The following is a 26335-nucleotide window of genomic DNA, read 5'->3' as shown; positions in this document are numbered from 1 at the left end:
TACCAGGAGTTGTTCTAGCATGAACGAGAAACCGCCATGGCCATAATTGTACATTCTTTAAATCCCATCTCTATTGCCTGGGTGATCCTAGTTAGAGCTTGCTTTCTTCATCAATGGAAGACATGTTCCTTCAAAATTGGAATTCACTGAGGAATAAGACCTATCTTATAACTGTGAGACGACTTGAATTTTAGTTGGTAGCTCTCCAATGGGATCTTTGAACAAAGGGAAATAAGCTATGTATGATACTTCTTGATGAAATAGGATGCTGTATTGCTACAATATTAAGTGGAGAAACAGAACCAATTATAATTCTTTTAAAGTATCCACTCTATATTATGCTGAGTGAAATAAGTCAATCGGAGAAGGACAAACATTATATGGTCTCATTCATTTGGGGAATAGAGATAATAGTGAAAGGGAATAGAGGGGAAGGGAGAAGAAATGGGTAGGAAATATCAGAAAGGGAGACAGAACATGGAAGACTCCTAACTGGGAAACGAACTAGGGGTGGTGGAAGGGGAGGTGGGCTGGGGTGGGGGTGACTGGGTGGCGGGCACTGAGAGGGGCATTTGACAGGATGAGCACTGGGTGTTATTCTGTATGTTGGCAAATTGAACACCAATAAAAAAATAAATTTATTAAAAAAAATAAAGTATCCACTCTATAGTCAAAACTGAAGCCTCACTAAATGCCATCAAACCAAAACTAAAATAGGAAGTAATGGGAAACCATTAAAATGATCATGTTAAGACTTCTGACAATGGGCAAAATCATTATGGAAAGCAAAGTAATAGGAATGAAATCATAAGCAGAATGATTAGCCTCACTAGCTCAGATTTATTAGATAAAGTCTAGTTGGTTATCCTCACAAGGTAAGAACCTTACTACATGGTGATTATTCACAGAATCAAAAGGATAGGGAATAGGACTCATTTTATTTTATTTTTTAAAGATTTTATTTATCTATTCATGAGAAACACAGAGCGAGGCAGAGACACAGGCAGAGGGAGAAGCGGACTCCATGCAGGGAGCCCGATGTGGGAGTTGATCTTGGAACTCCAGGATCACACCCTGGGCCAAAGGCAGACGTTCAACTGCTGAGTCACCCAGGTGCCCCAGTACCCATTTAAATAACAAATTAATAATGGCAAAATAACCCAAAGCCTCTTTGGTACGGAGTTTTAAATTTACACTTTAAATTACTAATAATATTTGTGATCACTGTTATATCTTTAACAGCAACAGTATCAGTATTTTCAGCTGCCAGGCTGCTGTTTACAATGCACTTAAATATATATATTATCTCATTAAAACGCATCCAGTGGATAGTCACAGATTCAGATATAGTATCTCTCTTGCATACAGCAAATAGATATCTGAAGCTTGATCCTTGAATCGGAGCACGATTCCTACCAACTTTGGTCCCCTGCGGTTGGGAGGAGGCCAAGGAATTCCCTTCCCCTCTCTCCCTGCCCTGGTGAGGCTGCTCCGCTGCCATCCCCACTTTTGGTACTACTGCTCATTTTGCCCAAGACTGTCTCTGTTGGGTTTTGTTTTCTTCCAAGAGTGTGACTTCCACGCTGCTGCTCTGGCCCTTTCCGCAGGAGAACCGCTGCCCTGCTGCTTCCACGTGCCACTTGCACCTTGTGCACAGACCTATGTCCTGGTTTTCCGTTTGTACTGTCCAGAAAAAGTCAGCATTTTTTTAATAGAAACTTGAATGGGGTTACCTCCAGCTTCAGACTGAATTCCAGAATTTCACTGTGATGTTTTTTGTTTGGAGACCAAGCTTATGTTGGTCAAACTTCTTTGGTGTTTTCAGTTCTATAAGTAAAATTGATATTTATGATGTTGATTCATGAAAAGGGGTCACAGAGCAGACTGAGCAAGAGTTCAAGCTCCGCAATCATACAGAGCTGGGTTCAAATCTCAGTTCTGCCCAATTCTAATCATTTGACCACGAGAATATTATTTAATTCTTTGAATTTTTATGTTGTATGAAACAGGTAACAATAGTCTCATTCTCACAGGATGCTATGAGAATAATGAAAAAAGGAAATGCTTATAAAAACCTTTGTGTCTGACACATATTAATTTTCATTACTATTCTTAATGGAGTATCAATTACCATATCCTATACACAGCTAAGTGTGTATTTTGTACATGTATTATGTAAGTTTTGGGTTCATAATGAAATGAATAAGTGAATATTATTAGATGGTACCTCTAATATCTTATTCAATGAAATTGTAAGATATAAAATTTGCACAGCCCTTTATTTAAGAACCAAATATTTTCCTTATTAGTTTATAAAGTTCTGGAAGGTTTAATAGACCTCAAAGTTAATAGAAAGATTTCTGGCTTTAGCAAAAATTTCCTCTGACATACCTTAAAATGAAGCCAATGCAATCTTCTCTCCAGGGAGGAAAATCAAAAGTAAGTAAGTGTTTGTAAATATTTTAAAAGGAATAAAGTAAAATCTGTCAATATTCATTTATTCATTCATTCGTACATACTATTTAATGAATATGTGTTGAGTACTACAATGTCCAAAGCTTATTCTGTATTAATCCCTTTAAATTTATTGCTGGCTGCAGAAAGGCTGCACTGGGTGGAGACCTGGATGAGGCAATGGGATTGTGGGCCAGAAAGCAGCCCATTCTAGGACTCAGCATCTGCTACCATCAAGAGGGTTGTAGCTATTCTTTCTCAGCCTTCTCGCAGGATGCCTTCATCTCCCTGACCTCTCTGCTGGAGTGTCCCAGCATTCCATCTTTGACCCCTCTTCTTCTTAATCCATATTCACTTTTTGAATAATTTCATTCAGTCCCATGACTTTAAAATTGAGCTCTGGATTTCTATCCCCCACCTGCTTCTGCTCCAATGTTCCCCATCTCAATAATCCCCTAGCCAATCACCAGACCGCTCAGGCAAAGCTTTTTTTCTCTCTCACATACCATGTCTAATCCTTTATCTTCAAACTCTCCCAAAACATTTCTCACCTCCTCCATCACCACCTTGGTCCAAATAACCATCAGCTCTTCCCATGCCTGCTGTAATAGCCACCCCCCTTAAATCCTTTTGTTCTTATCCCCTCAAAAGCAGTCAGAATTAGCTTTCAAAATTGTAAATCATTTTTACTGTATTACCCAACACATTCCAAATTAAATCCAAAGTCCTCACCATGACCTCTGATGCTCTACAGTGCTAGCTTCCATCTGTCACTGACCTTCAGTTTTTCTTGCTGAGTGGCTTCTTCCCATTCTTTGCACCCCCACCTTGTTCTCCCCTCAGGGCTTTTGCAGGTGCTACTCCCTCTGCTTTGAATGCTCTTTCCCCCAAAATGCTCTTTCCCCCAAGCTTCTCAAGCCTCTTCCTGTCATTTGTTTCAAGTCTCTGCTCAGCTATTGCCTCTCCATAGATCTCCAGATCAGCCTCTCTGAAAGGCTCTTACTCACTTGAAATCACCCTACTTTGCCTTATTTTTCTTCAAAGTATTCTTCAACTCCAATATTTATTTAGTGGCTTAACTATCAGAAGAGATTTAATTTTTCTTATTCATCTCTAAATTCCTATTACTCAGAATAGTATCTGATGCATAAAAGACATTCAATAAATGTTTGTGAAATGGATAAGTGAATGTCTCTATCTCCTTCCTACCCAGAGAGAATAGTACTGTGGGAAGATTGAAGTTCCAAGTCCTTGACCTTTTTTTTTTTTTTTAAGATTTTATTCATTTATTCATGAGAGACACAGAGAGAAAGAGAGAGAGGGAGAAGCAGATTCCATGCAAGAAGCGCGACGTGCGACTCGATCCTGGGACTCCAGGATCACTGCCTGGGCCAAACGTAGGTGCCAAACCTCTTAGTCACTCAGGGATCCCCAAGTCCTTGACTTTTGATAACACATACTGAGAACTTATGACCTAGGTTTAATACTAACAGGTTTAAAATATATATATTCATTATCTTGTTTAATCCTTAAACCCTACAGAGTAGGTATTCTTATTATCATTATTATTACTGCCTCCTATTTTACAGATGAGGGACCAACTCAGCAAGGTTCAATAACTTGGCCAACACAGCTATTAAGAGAAAAGTGTTGGGAAAGATAGTTGTGAGCAGTTTGTTGACCTTTGCACAACTGCTGAAGAGTATCTTGGGCCTGGAACATTACCTTACATGGAAATAGCCATCACAGTCGTTCCTGGACTTACCTCCTTCTTTGGGACTATCTTTCCTTGTTCTGGGTTTGGTGACTCAGGGGCTCACGCTCTCTCCATTTTTCAAGATCCTTATCTTATGTATATGTATACAGGCAGGAGGATAGAGGTGAGCTATCTCTAAAATAGCTATCTCTAAAATAGCTCTAGTAAAATCTTTCAAGCTGTTCAGCCAAGGCTCCAGATAATTCCAATCTCACATTGCTAAGATTTTTCCATTCTTAAATATGTTTACTGGTACAAAGTGAGTCAGAGGACACATGGGCAATTGACTTAGATATCTAGTACTATGTGAGTGAACAAACTTTTTCCCCCCGAACACATGAGTGTACAGTATATTGTGTATGTTTATGCTATCTCTAGGAATTTGGAAGTATTGGACATAAGGAAGAAAACTCCTGTTGTTTCTGACAGCATTCAAAATTATAACCTGGAGGATCCTTTTAGATAAGTAGAATTAATCAGAGAAAAGAAGCTTGATGGTACCGTATTCATTGATGATACTGCTATTTTTTTAAAGTCGCACTGAACCTTTCAAGATGCTTATAACGCTGTCATCTCCAAATAGATTCATTGCAGCAATGTGTGTCTGTTGTAATGATGCCCAAGGAATGTTCTGATTCTGGTGAAGAGGTTCTTTATATTTTTGCCCTTGGAAAGTAGTTGACATGGATATTTTGTTTCAGGATATTCCATTTTTCTTCCTGAAATATGCATCATTATATAAGGTTAGTTTAAAACTCATCCAATTGGGATGCCTGGGTGGCTGAGTGGTTGAGTGTCTGCCTTCAACTCAGGGCATGATCCCAGGGTCTGCGATTGTCTCACATCAGGCTCCTTGCAGGGAGCCTGCTTCTCCCTCTGCCTATGTCTCTGCTTTTCTGTCTCTCATGAATAAGTAAAATCTTAAAAAAAAAAAAAAAAACCTCATCCAATTGTCTGTAATAGTGAGCAATGAACACAAGAATGACAATGATGATTCCCAATATGGTATGGTACAAATGAAACTGCAGAAGATTCCAGGACTTGATAAAATGTTTAAGATATTACCTCATCTGGAGTAGTCATCCTTATTTCAGACAAACTAGATTTTAAACTAGATTTTAAAGAACTATAATAAGTGATGAAGAAGGGCACCATATCATAATAAAGGAGTCTATCCAACAAGATGATCTAATAATTGTAAATATTTATGTCCCCAACTTGGGAGCAGCCAAATATAAAAATCAATTGATAACAAACTAAAGAAATTTTTAAATAAAAATACAATAATAGTAGGGGACTTTAACATCCCACTCACAGCAATGGACAGATATTCTAAGCAGAAGATCAACAAGGAAACAATGGCTTTGATTTATACACTGGACCAGATGCACTTCACAAATATATTCAGAGCATTTCATCTTAAAGCAAGAGAATAAATATATTCCTTTTGAGTATACATGGAACATTCTCCAGAAGAAATCACATACTGGGTTACAAATCAGCCCTCAACCAGTACAAAAAGATTGAGGTCATATACCATGCATATTTTCAGACCACAACACTATGAAACTGGAGGTCAACCACAAGGAAAAATTTAGAAAGAGCATAAATATATGTAGGTTAAAGAATCCTACCAAAGAATGAATGGGTTAACCAGGAAATTAATGAAGAAATTAAAAAACTACATGGAAGTGAGAACAAATAATCAAGTCAAGAAATGGGCAGAAGACTTGAACAGAGATTTCTCCAAAGAGGACATATAAATGGCCAACAAATACATGAAAAAAAGCTCACATTACTTGGAATCAAGGAAATACAAATCAAAACTACAATGAGATTCCACCTCACTCCAGTCAGAATGGCTAAAATTAACAAGTCAGGAAACAACAAATGTTGACAAGGATGAGGAGAAAGAGGAACCCTCTTACACTGCTGGTGGGAAGCTGGTGCAGCCACTCTGGAAAACAGTATGGTGGTTCCTCAAGAAGTTAAAAATAGAGCTACCCTATGACCCAGCAATTGCACTACTAGGTATTTACCCCAAAGATACAAACATAGTGATCTGAAGGGGGCACTTGCACCCCAATATTTATAGCAGCAGTGTCTATAATAGCCAAACTATGGAAAGAGCCCAGATGTCTAATGGCAGATGAATGGATAAAGAAGATGTGTGTATATATATATATATTCATACATACCACACACACACACACACACATACATGAATACTACTCAGCTATCAAAAAAAGAAATCTTGCCATTTGCAATGACATGGATGGAACTAGAGGGTATCATGCTAAGCAAAATATGTCAATCAGAGAAAGATAATTATATGATTTCACTCATCTGTGGAATTTAAGAAATAAAATAGAGGAGCATAAAGGAAGGGAAGCAATAATAAAACAAGACATAATCAGAGAGGGAGATAAACCATAAGAGACTCTCAATCATAAGAAACAAACTGAAGGTTGCTAGAGGAGAAAGGGGTGGGGGATGGGGTAACAGAGTGATGGGCATTAAGCAGGGCAAGTGATGTAATGAGCACTGGGTATTATACACAACTGATGAATCACTGACCTCTACCTTTGAAACTAATAATACATCTACGTTAATTAATTGAATTCAAATTTTTAAAAATACGTGGAAGCAAAATAAAATGGAAACATTACAGCACAAAACGTTTGAGATGCAGCAAAGGTGGTCCTAAGAGGGAAGTATACAGGCCTACCTCCAAAAAACAAGAAAAATCTCAAGTACACAACCTAAACTTAGACCTAAAGGAGCTGGAAAAAGAGAAGCCTAAAAAGCCTAAAACCAGCAGAAGAAAGAAAATAATACAGATCAGAGCAGAAATAAATGATATAGAAATTAAAATTAAAAGTTTAAAATAAAAAAAAAACAGTAGAACAGATCAACAAAACTGGGAATGCAGGTTCTTTGAAAGAATTAACAAAATTGATAAACCCCTAGCCTGACTTATCAAAAAGAAAAGGACCCAAATAAATAAGATCATGAATGAAAGAGGAGAAATCACAACCACCACAGAAATACAAACAATTATAAGAAAATATTATGAGCAATTATGAGCCAACAGTTTGGGCAATCTGGAAGACATGGATAAATTCCTAGAAACATATAAACTACCAAAACTGAAACAGGAAGAAATAGAAGATTTGAACAGACCCATAGCCAGCAAAGAAGTTGAATAAATCTCCCAACAAGTAAGAGTCCAGAGCCAGATGGCTTCCTAGGGGAATTCTACAAAACATTTAAAGAAGAATTAATACCTATTCTTCTGAAACCATTCCAAAAAAACAGAAATGTAAGGAAAACTTCCAACTCCATTGTATGAGGCCAGCATTACCTTGATTCCAAAACCAAAGATGCCACTATAAAGGAAAATTATAGATCAATATCCCTGATGAACATGGATGCAAAAGTTCTCAACAGGATACTAGCTAATAGAATCCCACAGTACATTAAAGGATTATTCACCATGATCAAGTGGAATTGATTCCTGGCCTGTAGGGGTGGTTCAACATCTAGAAATCAATCAATATGATACACCACATTAGTAAGAGAAAGCATAAGAACCATATGATCCTCTCAATAGATGCAGAAAAAAGTGACGAAATACAGCACCTTTTCTTGATAAAAACCCTCAAAGAAGTAGGGATAGAAGGAATATACCTTAACATCATAAAGGCAATCTATAAAAGACTCACAGCTAGTATCATCGTCAATGGGGAAACACTAATAGTTTTTCCCCTACGGCCAGGAACACAACGGGGATGTCCATTCTCACTTCTCTTGTTCAACACAGTACTGGAAGTCCCAGCCTCAGCAATCAGACAAAAAAAAAAGAAATAAAAGACATCCAAATTGGCAAAAAAGAATTCAAACTTTTGCTTTTTGCAAATGACATGATACTCTCTGTAGAAAATCCAAAAGATCCCCACCAAAAAATTGCTGGAACTGATACATGAATTCAGCAAAGTCACAGGACATAAAATGGATGTACAGAAATCTGTTGCATTTCTATATACCAATATTGAAACAGCAGAAATAAAAAATTGATCCCATTTATAATTGCACCAAAACCCATAAGATATCTAACCAAAGAGATAAAAGATCTATATACTCTGTCTGATAACTATAGAACACTAATGAAAGAAATTGAAGAAGTCACAAATATATGAAAAAACAGTATATGCTCATGGATTGGAAGAACAAATATTGTTAAAATGTCTAGGATACCCAAAGCAATCTATATATTCAATGCAATATAGCATTTTTCACAGAGCTAGAACAATTCTAAAATTTATACAGAACTAGAAAGATCTTGAATAGCCAAAGTAACATTGAAAAAGAAAATCAAAGCTAGAGCATCACAATTCCACACCTCAAGCTCTATTACAAAGCTACAATTGTCAAGACAGCATAGTATTGGCACAAAAACAAACATAGATCAATGAAACAGAATAGAGAACTCAGAAGTAGAACCACAACTCTATGGTCAACTAGTCTTTGACAAAGCAGGAAAGAATATTCAATGGAAAAGAGAGTTTCTTTAATAAATGATGTTGGGAAAATTGGACAGCAAAATGCAGAAGAATGAAACTGGACCACTTTCTTACACCATACATAAAAATCAACTCAAAATGGATGAAAGATCTAAATGTGAGACAGAAAACGATCAAAATTCTAGAGGAGAACACATGCAGCAACCTCTTCGATGTCAGCTATAGCAACTTTTTGCTAGATATGTCTCTGGAAGCAAGGGAAATTAACAAACAAAAAAGGTGGACTATTGGGATTTCATCAAGGTAAAAAGCATCTGCACAGCAAATGAAACAACCAACAAAACTAAAAGGCAACCTATGGAATGGGAGAAGATATTTGCAAATGACATATGGGATAAAGGGCTAGTAGCCAAAAATCTATAGGAACTTATCAAACTCAACACCCAAAAAATAAATAATCCAGTTAAGAAATGGGCAGGAGGCATGAACAGACATTTCTCCAAAGAAGACGTACAAAGGCAAAAAGACACGTGAAAAAAATGTTCATCACCCATCGTCAGAGAAATACAAATCTAGACCACAATGAAATACCACCTCATACCTGTCACAATGACTAAAATTAACACTACAGGAAACAACAGATGTTGGTGAGGATGTGGAGAAAGGGGAACCATTTCACACTGTTGGTAGGAATGCAAACTGGTGTAGCCACTCTGGAAAACAGTGTGGGGTTCCTCAAAAAGTTAAAAATATAGCTACCCTATGATTCAGCAGTTGCATTACTAGGTATTTATTCAAAGGATACAAAAATACTGATGTGAGGGGGAACATGCATTCCAATGTTTATAGCAGCAATGTCCACAATAGCCAAATTATGGAAAGAGCCCAGATGCCCACTGACTGATGAATGGATAAAGAAGATGTGGTATATATATATATATACACACACACACACACAATGGAACATCACTCAGCCATCAAAAAGAATGAAATCTTGCCATTTGCAATGATGTGGATGGAGCTAAACTGTATTACACTAAGCAAAATAAGTCAGAGAAAGAAAGACAAATACCATATGATTTCACTCATGTAGAATTTAAGAAACAAAATAGATCAACATAGGGAAAGAGAAGGAAAAAGAAAATAAGATGAAAACAGAGATGGAGGTAAACCATAAGAGACTCTTAACCATAGGAAACAAACTGAGAAAAAAAAAAAAAAAAGGAAACAAACTGAGGGTTGCTAGAGGGGGAGGGGGTAGGGTAACTGGGTGATGGACATTAAGGAGGGTCGGTGATGTAATGAGCACTGGGTGTTCACTGATGAATCACTAAATTCTACCCCTGAAACTAATACTACAGTATATCTTAACTAACTTGAATTTAAATAAAATTTTGGATAAATACATCCATACATAAAGGATATTACCTCATAATAAAAGCAAGTTCCCTTAAAATAGCACTTCAATTTGTAGTCGTCACTCTGGGTGGCTAGGTAAAGCTATTTACGTTATCCTGGTCAATTATGTAATTGCTACCGTTATGTATTCTGGGAAAATTAACTCATCACTCTTTGCTTCCACCCCTACCGACTTCAAAAAATTGTCATGAAGATAAATAGACAAAATGCATGAAGATGGGAGCTTTAAACTGGCGTCCTTTGGAAGTACATGAGTGAACTGCATGTAAGATTAGTGTATGTATGTGCACAGAGCATTTCTCTGGCTAGAATCTTTTTTATCAAATTCTTTTAAAGGAATCTATAACCCCAAAGTGGTTAAGAAGCACTTATAGTCAATCAAAAAGAAAAAAGATTTCATTAGAGCTATTTTAGAGACAACCTCCCCCAACCTCCTTCCCCTGCCAAAGACAAACACATACACAAGGATCTTGAAAAAAATAGCCCCTGAAATTACAAGTGTTCTTGTAACACCAAGAAAGTCACTACCCTGCACAATAACGAAATTGTTGATGGCAGCACCAGAAGCCCTCAGACTGAATCACGCTCAACTTTGGCTACTCCAAAGAATACCCAGATAATATCATCTTTTTAGCTATTACTGTATCTTCGCCTCCACCTGCTCCTCATAATCATTTCTTGACACTCACACCGACCCTCTTGATTTCTAACTCAAGGTGGTAGGAAACAACAGATTCAATGACTGAGCAGGTTGTTATTTCTCAAGTATACATGAGGCTCTTCCAGTTTCCAGGCACTGTGTTAGCCATGGATGCAACGGTACACCAGGTCAGTCCTTTCGTCATGAAGCCTGGGCTAACAAGGGCCAGAAAGGAAGCCAGTACGTTGCAGTCTGGGGGTACCACGGGAGAAGTACAGCAGGCTGGGCACACACAAGACAAACACCTAATTCGGTCTTGATGGTCCATGAAGGAAAAGAATACTAATAAACATCTCTTAAGCAGCACTCACGGTGTACCAGACACCCTTCCAAGTGTTTTATAACACCGTTTAACTTACTTGAGGATTCCAATAATCCGAGCTGAAGAGCTAGTTTGCAAAGTTATAAGACAGGTCCCTAGAACATTCCAGGCAGGAAGAAGAGCAGATATAAAGCCCCAGAGGTAGGGGAGTGTGGAAGAGAAAGAGACACGAAGGTACACCTGAGGCAGCTCACGCCAGCCCACCAGATCCAACTGTTAAGTACTCAGAAATTTTGCAAGCCAGTCATGTTGGTAGCTCAACACCGGCCACAGCAGCAGTATTTTATAAAGCAGCAGTATTTTGTGGCAAATATCACAAATCAACCAGAATTGATTTTTTGTTGGTTTGGTTTGGTTTTGGTTTTTGCGAGGCAGTTTATCAGCACACCACTACCCCGAGGTGCGGGAAATGATGACTCAACTGTGAGGGTCATTAATCACTCTGATGCAAAAAGTAGAACAGCCTTCTCTAAAATTCGACTCTTACCTCTTGGAGAGCAACCAGATGAGGTTTGTGAAAGACACGTGAAAACATCTCATACCTTGAGTCCATTTTTTTTTTTAATTTTTATGATAGTCACAGAGAGAGAGAGAGAGAGAGGCAGAGACACAGGCAGAGGGAGAAGCAGGCTCCATGCACCGGGAGCCCGACGTGGGATTCGATCCTGGGTCTCCAGGACCGCACCCTGGGCCAAAGGCAGGCGCTAAACCGCTGCGCCACCCAGGGATCCCCCCTTGAGTCCATTTTATGTTGAGTTGGGGACATGCCCAACCTGAAATTCTTTGTATGCATGTCTATCTTGGCATTGATCCCATAGACGAAGTTACTCGTTTTTTTTTTTTTTGTTTTGTTTTTTTATGCAGCTCATAGCCATTTTGTTGACAGATACTGTTAACAGTGGTGTGCCAGCGTAAACTTAAAGGGAGAAAAAAGATGGTATGTTAGAATATCATATAAAAATAATTTAACATTTTCCTGGCATTTTGACCTAATTTAAACTGAACTAGATCTTACATTGTATCTGAAATATATATATCATCCTCCATCTCAGTAGTTAAGCTAAGGAGGTAGATTTAGGCTCATTTTACAAATGATTTCATTTAATTATTCATCCATTCAACAAACACTCATTAAGTGCTTACTATGAGTTAGGTGTTCAGTAAACAATAGGTGTTGGTTTGGGTGAACAACAGCAAAAAAAAAAAAAAAGGCCTAACTTCAGGTTGGCTTCAGTTTTCCTGCAGTGAAAGTCACAGAAATGGAAACTCAGTCTGAATTTTGAGGTTTGGAAATGAAGTTCAGAGAAAGCAGCACCTCTTCAACCTAAAGAACATGTGTTAAGTGCCTGTAAGAAGCAGGGTCCCAGGTTAGAACTGTCAGAACCCTCATCCTTTGCCTCCTGGACTATCATTATTGCTTAATACACTGTTACCTTCTGATAAAAGAGTGGAAGCCTAACATACAAAATCAATTTAAAAAAAAAAAGCAGGACTTTTAGAAGTGGGAGTGCTTGAATTTTTTCAAAATTCAACCAAGGCTCCTGGGAAGAACATCTCAGACTGTAGAGGACACAGTTTGAAAACCACTGAGCAGCTCAGTATGCTGTTGATTCAGGAGAGTAGGCATTGGGTTCCATGGCCCCTGGGGTGCTGATCTGGGGAAGGTGCTAGGGAGATCTAGTCCTGGGACGCACCCGAGTGTAGACTGGGAGGCCATTCATGTCTTCAGAACCTTCCCTTGGCAAGGGCTGACATCCTTGGTCTTGCTTATAATCAGTCACCCAGTTGTGCTTGTGGTCTTCCTGGCTGGCCTACTAGAAATGCCTACTACAAACAGTCTGTGAAAAACAACCTGATTATCTGATCATCTTCACCTGGTGGCTGGGAAGAATGTCACCTGATCATCTCCACCTGTCATCTGACCACTTCTGCCTTGAAGCTGAGAGGAGTGACACCTGACCATCTCCATCTTTCATCGGATCATCTTCGGCTGGCAACTGAGAGGAATGTCAGCCAGCCCAGGGAAATGGCGTTCACACCCACCTCTGTAGTTCATAGGTTGTTTTCTTGATGGTCTCGTGCAGCATGGAGAATCCTCAGCACATGATAATGTTTGATGTATTTTCAGTGGCATAAATTTGTCCAACTTTCCCACTGTTATGCTCCAATTTAACAGGGACCGAGTGATGGAATGCCATTATTGCATCACCTTTGCTGATGGTATGAAGGGGCCTTTGGGCCAGTGGCCGTTGTATTCATCAGTTTGGAAACCAGATTAAGTCTGAAAACAAGATTGTGGGAAATGTCTAAGACATTTTTCAGAGCAAAACAAATGAAAGAAAATATAAAGAACATCCCTAGTATTTATCAAATGTTTTCGTTCATTCCAGCAGTCTATTTATTCCTTCTATCCTATAAATTTTTGGCAAGTATCCACCTGGTACTAGGCCTTATAATGTGCTAAACTTTGGGATAACTTTCAAAGAGTTGGTAATATTTCCATGATGTCATACCTGAAGACATTCCAGGACATTTTTGGCTTTCATTTATTATTGTTTCTCCCCGATTCCCTTCCACACCCTTTCTGAAAAACTGCAAGTCTTCAAGAAAACTATTAGGCCCCGGCAGCAGCTTAAACGCCCTTGGGACAATCCCCAGTGGTCCCAATGGTCATGAATGTAATTTTGAGCCAACCTTCTATACTGGACTAGAAGCAGGCAGATCTAGCGGGTAAGTAGAGCAGGATTTTATCATTTGCAGGCAGAAATCTGTCTAGGTTCTTCCCAGATGAGAAAAAGAGAACTGAGAAAGCCAATTTCAAATTGAGTTGGCAGGAGCCAGACAATATTCTGGCCATTTTTCATCGACTTCTAAATTCTTTGCACGTGAGAGAACTAGACCAGAAAGATCAACACTTGGATTTCACTGGATTGCCTCCAGTATAAAATAACACGACCAATTTTTCTCTTCTAATCTGGAGAGGGTCACCAGAGTTGGAGGGGAGGAAAACACCTCCAACTGTCCTCTCCTACCCCTCCTCCAGCTCCATCCCACTAGGTTTCTGGGGCTCCCTCCCAGAATGCAGCATAGGCTCCTCTCTACCTGCATGGTTAGGGGTGAGTCTCCTCCTGGTGGGAGCTCTCTGAGGGATCCAGGGAGGAGGGTCTTAGGAGTTAAGATCACAGGTATTCTGCTTTGTGTCCTCTCACCAAATAAAGTAAATGAAGCAGAATTGTGTGTAAAAGGAGAAATTTCTGGGAGCACCTGGGTGGCTCAGTTGGTTAAGCATCAGACTCTTGATTTGGGCTCAGTCATGATCTCCATGCTGAACATGGAGCCTGCTGAAGATTCTCTCTCTCCCTGTGCACACTTGCTCTTGCTCTCTCTCTCTCTCTCTCTCTCTCTCCAAAGGTAATGGTGGAAGAATTGCTGGTGTTCTCCTTGACTAGAAAAATAGAAACATTATTTTTGCTTCTGGGGAACAACATGAACAGCTGAGAAACTCTGAGCTGGCGTGTGGATTTTTGCAGCACCACAGCAGGAAGAAAGTGGAGGAGAAATATTTGAAAGGGGAAAACTTACTAAGAAATGGGCCTCTCTGATTTCCGTAACTGCCTAGCTCTTCTGATTCATTGACATTATGAGGCAAATGGCACTTTACCTGAGTCAGAAATTTATTTTGGAGACATTTCAGAATATCTGAATGGTCCAGAAGAAGGGGAAAAGCTCAAAACAGAAATGTGAGGTCTCTGACTATAAGCAACATTTAGAAAATAGCCTCTTCCGGTAAGAAGCCAATCCCTGTTATATAGTCAAGAGCTTGAACTGGATTCGATGAAGATTTCTGTGTTTTATCTACAACACTTGAGTGAAGACCTTTCAGAGCAGTCTTTGCTTCTGCTCCCAGACTCCCACAGGACCCATTTTTACTTCAAGTCTTTAAAAAATTCAAAATGTAGAAACAAATGATGGCCAATTCATGGACACTTCATTACAGTAGTTAATGCAAAGGTGATATATAATAAATCCCGTTTCTAAGGAACTGAGCTCTACACAGACCAGGAGAGTAGCAGACGTAATGTCTCCATGGAATTATACTTTACATAAGTCTCAATTTTGTTCTAATTTCATCAGTTCAGACAAATTGGATCATGTTGGCTAACTCAGGGACAAGAAAATGTTCCCATCACATTCAGATTTCCTGTTTGCAGTTGGAAGGTTAATAAAGGCCTAGAGGCTTAAAAATTCAATTCTGTTGAGGCATTTTCTACATTTATTAACTATTTTTACCATAGCTTTTTATGTGGGTTCTCTTAGGACATGCTGGTGGGAGTAGTGGTGAAGCTATTAAACCAAACAACACCAAAAAACAGGTTACCATTTCGTTGTTTAGGCAGGTGCAGATGTGACTGGGTGGGGTGGCGTGGGGTGGGGGCAAGACCTCAGGGTGAAGAAATGATGACCATTTACGGAGCAGTTTTTGGTTAAAAAGGAAGTTGTCAATATTCAATACATGAAATCTAAAAAAGGACAAATAAAGAAAAAAGCAGAAACAGATCCATAGTACACAGAACAAACTGAAAGGGAGAGGGTAGGGAGGTGGGTGTGATGGGTGAAGGGGAGCGGGGGTTCGGGGTAGACCCTTCCAGTTTCAGAATGAAGCAGTCTCGGGGATGAGAGGCACGGGGCAGGGAAGAGAAGACAGTGGATGGTATCGTAGTGGCGTCCTATGGGGACAGGGGAGCTGCCGTGTGCGGCGAGCATGGCACGTTGTATACACTTGTGCCATCACTATGTTGTACACCTGAAACTCACGTAACCTTGTGTGTCAACTACACTCAAATACAAAATAAATACATTTTTCAAAATTATCAATAATAACAGCTGAAAGAGGCAGCTAGATAGTGGGATTCTGGGAGCTTCTGGGAGCTTGGATGTGTTTGAAGGTTTGCTTTATGCCCAACAGGAAGGGGTGGGGAGAGAGGCTGAAGGTGTCAGGAAGCGGGCGCCAGAGGAGACAGTGAGAGGCGCTGGAGGGCAGGAAGCTTTGGGCCTGGAGAAGAGGGATCACCTCTTCCTTTGTGAGCAGGAGAAAGGAGCAGGAAGGGGAGGGAGGCCGGGGCTGGGCTCCGTGCTCAGCATGGTCCAGACCACCCACAACTCACCTGGATGCAAGTCCTCACATGCCTTCCCTTCTGAATCGTGTGCCCTTAGCTCCTACTTGCGCCACACAGATCTCACTGTGGGTCTCCTGAAAACGCTTCCATTGCTCTGGGACTGTCGTCATAGAACCTAAACCCTGAGCTGGCGTGTGAAGCCCACCCTACTTGTCACCATTCCTGCTCCCCTCTCCCGCTCCCCGTGCTCACTGCGTGGTCCCTGGCCGGCAACAGGAGGACCCCCCCCCCCCCCCCCCCCCGGGACTTGTTAAAAATGCAAAAGCTCAGGGGGGCACCTGGTGGCTCAGCTGGTTAAGCACGTGCCTCTGGTTTCAGCTCAGGTTGTGATCTCAGGGAGGTGAGATGGAGCCCCCTGTAGGGCTCTGCACTGGGGGGGAGGGGGGAGTCGGCTTGAGATTCTCTCCCCCCCCCCCACTCATGCTCTCTCTCTGTCTCTCTAAAATAACTAAATAAATCTCTAAAAAAATATGCAGCTGCTTAGGCCCTACCCTGAATTTAATGAATCTGAAAGGCTGGTGAAGATGCCCAGCAATGTGCGTTTCACCAAGGCTTCCAGGGGGTTCTGATGCATGCTCAAGTGTGAGAACCAGCGGCCTAGTCTGACTGAACCACTGGCGGCTCCCAGACCACACAGCGCTGGCCGCCTGCACGCCTTTCCACCTGCCCCTCGCCCAGGGCCCCCCGACTCCTGTTTCAGACCACCTCCTCTGTGAACCACTTCCCGACCACTGTCTCCCCCCACCCAGAGGGACCGCCCCCTCCCCGTGCTTCCACAAAACCGTGAGCACGTCCATCACTCAGCTTTGCTGCAGCTCGTGGTTTATGCATCTGCCTCCCCCAAAGCCATCAAGCTCCCTGGGGTGGCGAGTGTGTTTGTCCTGGCACAGTCCTGGGGCTCAGGAGATATTTGCTGAGTTGAACTGTTACTGAAGGGGCGTCTGGGTGGCTCAGTGGTTGAGCATCTGCCTTCGGCTCAGGTTGTGATCCTGGGGTCCTGGGATCCAGTCCTGCATGGGGCTCCCTGCAGGGAGCCTGCTTCTCCCTCTGCCTGGGTCTCTGCTTCTCTCTGTCTCTCATGAATAAATACATTAACAATCTTTAAAAAAAAATGAAATGTTCCTGAAAAGCAACGTTTGGAGGGGAGTAGGGGGGAAGGAGAGAAGAGGGAAGAAGCATGCAGGAGAGAGACAACCACCAAATGGTAGGAGCTGCTGTTTGCTGAGCTCCATCTGTGGGCCGGGTGCTGTGCTAAGTGCTTGGCCGAAAGGGTGTCATTGAATCCTCCGACACACTGCAGGTGCCACTGAGCCACTCAGCGGAGCCGGAAACTAAGGCCCAGCGAGGTTCACACACTGCCCGGCGGGAGTCTGCACTGTCACCTCCAGGTGGCTTGCTATGGAGCCGTGGTCAATGCTCAGTAGCTCAGCAACTGTTTGCTCCGCGCCTGCTCTGCGGCCCCCGGGGAGACAAGGGGGGCGCCGAGGGGGGCACAGGCTCCCGGCTGCCCAGGAGGTGGGCCCGAGGGGCTCGCGCTGGCGCAGAGGGCTGCTGGGGGGGGCGGCGGCCAAGGACGGGGACCCAGGAGGATGCACTAGCTCGGGCCGCGGTGGCCGCGGATCTGGATCTTGAGAGACGGGCTCCCGGGGGGCGAAGGGAGGCGGCGGGAGGGCGCCGTGGCCGGGCTGCAGGCCCCCGGAGAGCGAGGGATGGGGGAGCCACGGTTGCCCGGCTTCCTGCGTGTGTAGACAAGCATGGGGTCACCTCCAGGACCTGCCACCTGCCGGCAGCTTCTGGTCCCTCGGCTCAGGCTCAGACTCAGGCTCAGGCTCAGGCGGGAGAGACCGAGAGAGAGTCCAGGGCCCGGCTCCACCGAGGGGGGCGGGCTGCGGAGCCTGCTGCAGGCACCCCGCTGTCCTCTCCCTGGAGCCCCCCCTCCCCCTGCTCTCCTCTCCCAGGAGCCCCCCTCACCCTCCCTCGCTCTCCTCCTCTCCCAGGAGCCCCCTTCCCCCCCTCCTCCTCTCCCAGGAGCCCCCTCCCCTCTCCTCCTTTCCCAGGACTCCCCCTCCTCCTCTCCCAGGACCCCCCCCCGCTCTCCTCCTCTCCCAGGACCCCCCTCCTCCTCTCCCACTCTCCTCCACTCCCAGGACCCCCCCTCCTCCTCTCCCAGGACCCCCCCTCCTCCTCTCCCAGGACCCCCCCCCCCCCCCCGCTCTCCTCCTCTCCCAGGACCCCCCTCCTCCTCTCCCAGGAGCCCCCCCCCCGCTCTCCTCCTCTCCCAGGGGCCCCCCTCCTCCCCCCACCGCGGAAGCCCCCACACCTTTGGTCCCGGCTGCGGGGCGTAAAGGGGGACAAGAGAAAAGGCGTGAGGCTCCGGTCCTAGACTCCTCCGCAGACATCCTTGGAGACTCTCGGGACCCTCTGGCCACATTCCAGCGCCCAGCACCTGCGGCCCGCGGGGAAGACGTAGCCTGGCCGCAGCCGGGCCTCAGTCAGGAGGAGGAACTCACAGGTGCAGCGCGCAGGTACCAGGTACGGGGGCTCCCGCGGACCGGTGGAGCCTGTCCCAGGGGCGGGCTGCGAAGGGGAAGGCCTCGGCCCGCCGTGTGGACGTTGTGCTAGCGGCAGTGGGAACCAGGTTCGCGAGAGACAGGTGGAGACCGACGCTCATCTCCCTGGCGGCGGTGCGGAAGGTTCTGGTGCGGAGCTGCTGTGGCCCGACCGGGTGGGGGTAGTTCCCCCGTGGGTAGGAGGCCGCGAGGGCCTGGAGGCTGCGGACGAGAACGGAGAGCAAGACGTGGGGGATGGGTCCCGGCGACAACTAGGGAATGGGGTGAAGGAGGGGGATGGGTTGAGGATGACACCATGGCTTTCAGCCTGGGCGGGGTGATGAATGACAACGTGGCTAACCAAAGTATAAAGAAAGGGGCACAGAGGGGGGAGGAGGCTGCTGTCAGCGGCGGGGGGAGTTGATCAGTTTGATCCGGGGTATGCGGAGTTCAAGGCGCCTGTTGGGTGGAAGATGTGCAGCAAGTGGACAAGAGTACAGCTCTGGGAGGAAGTCAGGCATAAAAGGAATCAGGAGTGGGGGGGGGGGGTCTGCATGACAGCTGCAGACAATTTGGGACGGCTTGCCCGAAAAAGAATGAGGGAACAGGGCCGGGGATGAAGGCTGGGGAGTGCCAGAGCTGTGTGAATTCTCTGCCAAGTCCATTCTGATGGAAGGTTCTTTGGAAATTGAAGCTCAAGAAGTCTCAGGTTGCATCCTTTTCCCAGACATTCAGGAACTGGGTCAAACTCTTCATTTCAAGACAAGGTAAAGCCACTTAAAAAGCTCTTGCTTTCCCTGGCTGAAGTACTTTAACACCAGCTAATGGTACGTTTGGGGGAAAAGTCATATTTACGGCTGAGGTTTCCATTACTACTCTGTAATTCAGCAGAGCCTGTGCCCAGCAAACCTCCTGGCTCCTTCACCGTCCAGGGAGCTGGCCTGTCATTATGCCGCCCGGCCCGGGCTGGGCAGTGCCAGCGGCCGCCACAGATGTGGTAAGGGATGGTAGGTCAGGGGAGCCCTCTCCTACAAAGGGCTTTCAACTTTGGGATGATTTAGTGCCTTTTTAGACTGCTTTCAAGAAATAAGATGTTGATTGTTGGTCCTAGGATCTGATTCAATCCTAGAAAAGGTTTAAGAAAATCGTAAATAGCATCCTTTTCATTTTAATTGATTTTTAAAAAACATTTTGTTTATTTATTTGAGAGAGAGCATGAGTGAGGGAGGAGGGGCGGGGGGAGGGAGAAGCAGACTCCCCACTGAGCTTGGAGCCTACACAGGAGCTGGATCCCAGGACACGGAGATCATGACCTGAGCCAACCTCAGACACTGAACAGATTGACCCACTCAGGCGCCCCTTAATTGATTCTTATTGTCCCTGCCCTTCTCTGCTTCTACCCCTTGCCTCCTTCTCTTCCTCCCGACCCCGGACATCTGCTGCCCCTGCCCCCTTTCTCATTTTAAGCAATTGGCTAGTATAACCCACTTTCAAAGCACTGCTTTCTTGAAATACAATGATTATAACTGGAAAATATTTTAGGTCAAAGAATATGATATCAAAATGCCCAAATCTTTGGGTGGTCACTAGCAAAGTACCTTCAACTGATGAGAATCCAAGTAGAAAGACCTTCAATTATCTAGAAAGCACTAAAAGTCCAAACTCAACAGAAACAACAAAAGCAATCTAAAATTAAAATAAATGGTGGTTCAAAACCACGACGAGATACCGCCTCACACCAGTCAGAATGGCTAAAATTAACAAGTCAGGAAACAACAGCTGTTGGCGAGGATGCAGAGAAAGGGGAGCCCTCTCACACCGCTGGTGGGAATGCAAGCTACTACAGCCACTCTGGAAAACTGTGCAGGTTCCTCATAAAGTTAAAAATAGAGCTGCCCTACGACCCAGAAATTGCACTACTAGGTATTTACCCCAAAGATACAAACATAGTGATCTGAAGGGGCACCTGCACCCCAATGTTTATAGCAACAATGTCCACAATAGCCAAACTATGGAAAGAGCCCAGATGTTCACCAGTTAAACGGATAAAGAAGATGTGATATAGATAGATAGATGATAGATAGATAGATACACACACAATGGAATATTACTCAGCCATCAAAAAAGAAATCTTGCCATTTGCAACAATGTGGATGGAACTAGAGGGTATCATGCTAAGTGAAATATGGCAATCAGAGAAAGACAATTATATGATTTCACTCATGTATGGAATTTAAGAAACAAAACAGGATCATAGAGGAAAGGAGGAGAAAATAAAATGAAATCAGAGAGGGAGACAAAGCATAAGAGACTCTTAATCATAGGAAACAAACTGAGGGAGGCTGGAGGGGAGGAGGTGGGGGAAGGGGTAACTGGGGGATGGACATTAAAGAGGGTCCTGGGTATTATATAAGATTGATGAATCACTGACCTCCACCTCTGAAACTAATAATACACTATATGTTAGTTGAGTTTAAATAAAATTAAATTAAAAAAATAAAAATAAATGGTATACTTGTTTTAGTTGGAAAATTTGGGTACAGGATTAGTGTAGGATCCAAGGATTAATATAAATTAGGAATTAGTATAAATTCAGCCAAATGTCTACATTTCTCACTTCAGTGTGCTTGGCGGTGTTGACTAATATTTAACACGATGGCCTAAAAATAGTGTAACAAAAGCGCCTATCAAATAAAGACTCATGTATAGTCCTCATGCTCTAGTAGCCAAGACATGAAAACAGGCAAAATGCAAGCTGCTGACATTTTCACTTTGGAAACATGAAAAATTAAAGATGATATGGTAAAATGTTTTATAGAGTTTATTTTTTTAAGTCAGTCCTTTATTCTGGGATCATGTCCTTTCTAATGTCAGCGTGTCCTGTCTTTTATATAAACAGTAGTGCCAGCAGAGGACAGGTTCTTCTGGAATAACCTTACTTGGCAAAATTAAAAGCTGGCACACCACCACTGTTCCCTAAATTCATTTTGGAATTTTATTTGCTGGTGAAACGTAAAAGTCTGGGCCTCCCTTCAGTCAGGCCTTTCCTACAAGCCTGGAAGCAGATGAGGTTTTCTGCCGATTCCCTGAGATCTAGGGGTAGGGCCGGGGGTCTGGTTCTCTGGCCTCACCCTGCGCATCACAGTGGCTGGCGCTGGCACAGGTGCTTGATAAAACATTTATTGGGAATGCTTGATCCACAGGGGTTGCAAAGCTTACACAGGGCTGTTCTTTATTTCCTCCACAAATTACCAAAATGTCAAACATTTTAACTACTTTTGAGGTGGTAGTTTTTAAAGTATACGTATTTTTAATAAATCAATTTCATATACAAAAGTCAAAAAAGTCCACCCTTGCAAAGCAGCTTCAAAAGGGAACCTCGCGGGCCTTGCGCACCTTCCCTCACAAACATCCTCCAAAGACCTGGCTGCGCGCGGGTTTTCAGAACAGATCACGGAAGCCTTCTCTGCTTTGCAGAAACCAGGAAGGAGGGGGGAGGAGACCTGTGGTGGTTCCTAACCCTCCAAGACCACGAAGATGCAGCCTTGTTGGAATACGCTCTTAAGTCAGAACTTGGGTTCTCTGGCCTCCAAAATCAAAGGCAGTTTTCAAAATCCCTTTGCAAGAATCAGAAAAAAAAAAAAAAAACCAACAAAAAAAAAAACCAGCCCCTTCGAATAGGTTCTTAATCCACAGTATTTTGATAAAACCATCCTCGTGATTCTATTGTTATTTCCCAGAAGCCAGCAGCCAACCTTTTTCGAGACTCTGCTCTTGAAACTGGTGAAAGCGAGGGCAGCAGCCAGGTGCATCATAGACCCCATCACGAAGTCGCGCCCCGCAGCTGCGACTGGGGGCCCCCCCGAGTGCTCGCTGCACCCCTCCCCGCGAGCCCCCCCGCCACCCCTCCTGCCAGCCCTCGGTGCAGGCCACGTCTGCGGAGGTCAGGAGGTCATGCAGCCTTACGGGCAGAAGGGACGTTAAAATGCTAACAACCCTCCTCCCACCCACATTTTCACTGTAGAACATCCAGAAAAGAAGAATCGTTCTGCCACCTGCCAAGGACCACCGTGAACATTTTGACGAATCTTCCGGGCATGGAGGCTCGAGTGGATGGACGGACCTGCAGGTACGTCCAGGTACAGGACCCACAGCAGACCGCACGTATAGAAGGGCACTTAAGAGCCTCTCACTGGTTCCTTGCGGAGAGCGGATCCGAGAGGTGGCGGTGAACGGAGATTACTTGGGATTTGTCATAACTACGTATTACTACGCATGTTTTACTTCCCTAATTTTTTAAATTGCACAAGCCCAAAGCAATCACTCTCAGGAGCAGTGGGGTCCAGTCGTGAGAGCGCCTGGGTGTGCCCTGGGGGCGCAGAGGTGAACCCCCTGTAGCTGAGCAAGGTTGGAGCCAAGTCCAGCAGGGCCTTGAGGCGGAGGCGGGGCCTGGGCAGAGGCGGGGCCTGAGCAGAGGCGGGGCCTGGGACGGAGGCGGGGCCTGGGGCAGAGGCAGGGCCTGAGGCGGAGGCGGGGCCTGGGACGGAGGCGGGGCCTGGGACGGAGGCGGGGCCTGGGCAGAGGCGGGGCCTGGGACGGAGGCGGGGCCTGGGCAGAGGCGGGGCCTGGGACGGAGGCGGGGCCTGGGCAGAGGCGGGGCCTGGGACGGAGGCGGGGCCTGGGCAGAGGCGGGGCCTGGGACGGAGGCGGGGCCTGGGCAGAGGCGGGGCCTGGGACGGAGGCGGGGCTTGGGCAGAGGCGGGGCCTGAGGCGGAGGCGGGGCCTGAGCAGAGGCGGGGCCTGGGCAGAGGCGGGGCTTGGGCAGAGGCGGGGCCTGGGCGGAGGCGGGGCCCGGGGCGGAGGCGGGGTCCGGGGCAGCCCCGTCCGCGGGCGACTGGAGCTTTGCGGGTCGGAGCCGGTGGGCCCGGCCTGGGGGAGGAGCGGGGCGGCGGCCCCAGGGCGCCCTCTGGGGGGCGGGTACAGGTGCGGGGCGGGTGCGGGGCCGCGGGGCGGGTGCGGGCCGCAGGCTTGCAAAGCCAGGATGCGGAGGGAACGAAGGCGCCCCCCTCTGGGACCTGCCCTGGTTTTCCCACGTTGGGTTTGGTTTGGTCTCCAGCTCTCAGCGCCTTGCCAGTCCATCCTTATTTCCCTCCACTCATGCTGCCTTTTTTTCTCCCTTTCTTTGCGACACCAATTATTTTCTACTCTCTAAAGTAATGCCTATTCATTGCAAAAAAAAAAGATTTTTTTGGAAAGCACAGAAAATCATAGAGAAAATAAACACCGTTAATCTCACCACCCAGGATAAGCACATGCTTAAAGTAGTTTCCTTCTCGTGTTTTATTCTGTATCCAACTTTACGGTGTGTATTTAAACCAACTGAGCGGGGCTACTTGAGGGGTCAGCCCGCTGGTGAACGGGCCCCGGGAAGGGAAGACCGACCAAGGGGCAGGGAGAAGGCCTCCTGCCTTAGAAATCCCCGGGCTGCCTCTTGGCTTGGTAAACCAGTTATTCTAGTCCCAGTGAAGCTTGTCTTTTTCATCTCAGCTGGGGCGGGGGGGGGGGGGGGGGGGGGGGGGGGGGGCACATAAGCTAAAGTTGCCCCTTTACAGAACAAGAAGGTGGCAGTGGCCAGTGGGGTGGGGAGGAAAGGATATTGGTCTCACTGTTAGCTTTCCGTAACTAGAAGGTTCTAAGAGCATATTTTGCCACGTGGTGTGGCTCCAGCTCCTGCCCCTCACCTCCTCCCAGGCTTCTCCCTGCAGCTGTTTGACCCAACCTGTGTGGTCCCGGAATCTGTCTCGGGGCCCATTTGTTGCACCTGGAAAAATACTAGAGTCTCTGTGGTCACTGTCTGTGTCTTCTCCCCCCCCCCCCCCCCCCCCCACACACACTTTGTCATATCCTACAAACAGCGTTCTTGCTTTACAAATGCAGCTTCAGACCCCCCCCCCCGCCCCCCCCCCCCCCCACCCTTCCAGCTAGATTGGGGCCTCCAAGCAAGACTCTTCTTCACAGTCTTTTGAGGTTGTGCCTCTCTCCGGGGTGTGGTTGGATGTAGGATTGCAGTCACTGGGGTGGGAGCAGAGAATCCACTTCAGAGAGTTTACCTGGGGCCTCACAAGTGCTCCTCCCTCGCCTCTCTGGGTTACTTGGCCTCAGGCTGATGCAGAGGGTGGGGATTGTAGGTGACCAGTCTGTGGAAGCAAAGGGGGTTGTGGGGCCTGGGGGTGCAAGGTCAAATCCTCTGGCCTTCATCTCCCCTGGAACTGAAACAAAATCTCACGAGATCCACACTGCTCAGCAACGCCTCCTGGAGAGTTTCCCCTGTGGGAACACAAAGAAGGGCTGAGTTCCCCCTCGGGTGTTGCTTGGGTGAAAATAAAAGCTTCAGGAAGAAAAAGCCACCACGTGGGTGACGCTGATAAAACTGGCGAGACCGTGTTGGTCTGACCTGTTTATCTTTTCTGGACAATTAGGTAGAAAATCTGTAATACCTGAGTTGAAGGCCTGGGTTTGTTTGTTTATTTATATTTAAGAGAGTGAGCAAGCACCCTGGGGGAAGGGCAGAGGGAGAGAGGGAATCTTAAGCAGCCTGCACCCTCAGCCCCATGTAGGGGCTCAATCCCATGACCCTGAGGTCATGACCTGAGCAGGAATCAAGAGTCAGATGCTTAACCCACTGAGCCCCAAGGCCTGGGTTCTGCTTCTGCTCCACACTAGCAGAGTGTTAGGCGGTTTCCTGAGCTCTCCTGATCTCTGTTCATCTCAAGCAGGGAATAGTAATGTTAGCTGGAGGCTCTGTTTCCATGATTGCTGTGGGGCCCCAAAGAGTCTTGAAAGCTACATTTGCAGTCTCTAAATTTAAAAGCACTGTACCTCCTTATGTTTGATTCTCCTGCATCAATGCTGAAACCTCAGAGCTAGGTGTGTGGGCAGCCGGATGGAGGAGACAGGACTCAACCTTGACCTAGATGATCCTTCCACCTGGCTGGCAGGGTCTCATTCTTGTCCATCAAGGACTGAGCTGGAATCATCTGTTTTGCGGTTGAAAAAACAAGGCTCCGGGAGGTTGAACAACTTGTGCAAAGGCACACAGCTTGACGACAACACGGCCAGGACTGGAATATAGTCCATAACCAAGCTGTCCTTGCGCCATCTCCAACAGGAGATGGGAAAGGAGGGATTCCTTGGGAATGTTCCAGGGTGCCTGACTGTGGAGGAGTCCGAGACCCCTTCTTCAAGAGACCCCGAGAAAGGGGTGGAAGATCTCAGCCTCTGCCCTCAAGGTTCAGTAGTGGCAGGATGAGCCCATTATTCCTTATGCATTTAGAATCTTTTTTTTTTTAAGATTTTTTTTTAAAGATTTCATGTATTTATTCATGAGAGACACACACACACACACAGAGGCAGAGACACAGGCAGAGGGAGAAGC

The 26335-nt window shown here is 45.3% G+C and overlaps 1 protein-coding gene across 1 annotated transcript; it reads right to left on the bottom strand.

The window, feature by feature from the left end:
- Window positions 1–16582: 16582 nt before the first annotated feature.
- LOC125755331 (neural Wiskott-Aldrich syndrome protein-like) lies at window positions 16583–19390 on the bottom strand. Its single transcript, XM_049111753.1, has 2 exons — window positions 18672–19390; window positions 16583–18087 (listed from the first exon to the last, which is right to left on the bottom strand). The coding sequence occupies exons 1-2, from the start codon at window positions 18780–18782 to the stop codon at window positions 17683–17685; spliced, it is 516 nt and encodes a 171-aa protein (XP_048967710.1). The 5' UTR covers window positions 18783–19390; the 3' UTR covers window positions 16583–17682.
- Between the last annotated feature and the right edge of the window lie 6945 nt (window positions 19391–26335).

This window comes from Canis lupus, chromosome 6 (genome assembly GCF_003254725.2).
Source record: "Canis lupus dingo isolate Sandy chromosome 6, ASM325472v2, whole genome shotgun sequence".
NCBI lineage: Eukaryota > Metazoa > Chordata > Mammalia > Carnivora > Canidae > Canis > Canis lupus.
Note: the sequence above shows the minus strand (reverse complement) of the source record. Positions and strands in the feature narration are given on the sequence as shown.

Bases quoted from the DNA above. Each gene is read 5' to 3' on its own strand.
- LOC125755331 (XM_049111753.1), bottom strand. From the start codon at position 18,782: ATGTGGCCAGAGGGTCCCGAGAGTCTCCAAGGATGTCTGCGGAGGAGT. The intron at 18,088-18,671 runs GTGTGGGGGCTT...CTACACACGCAG, and splicing joins CCCCGCAGCCGGGACCAAAG to GAAGCCGGGCAACCGTGGCT.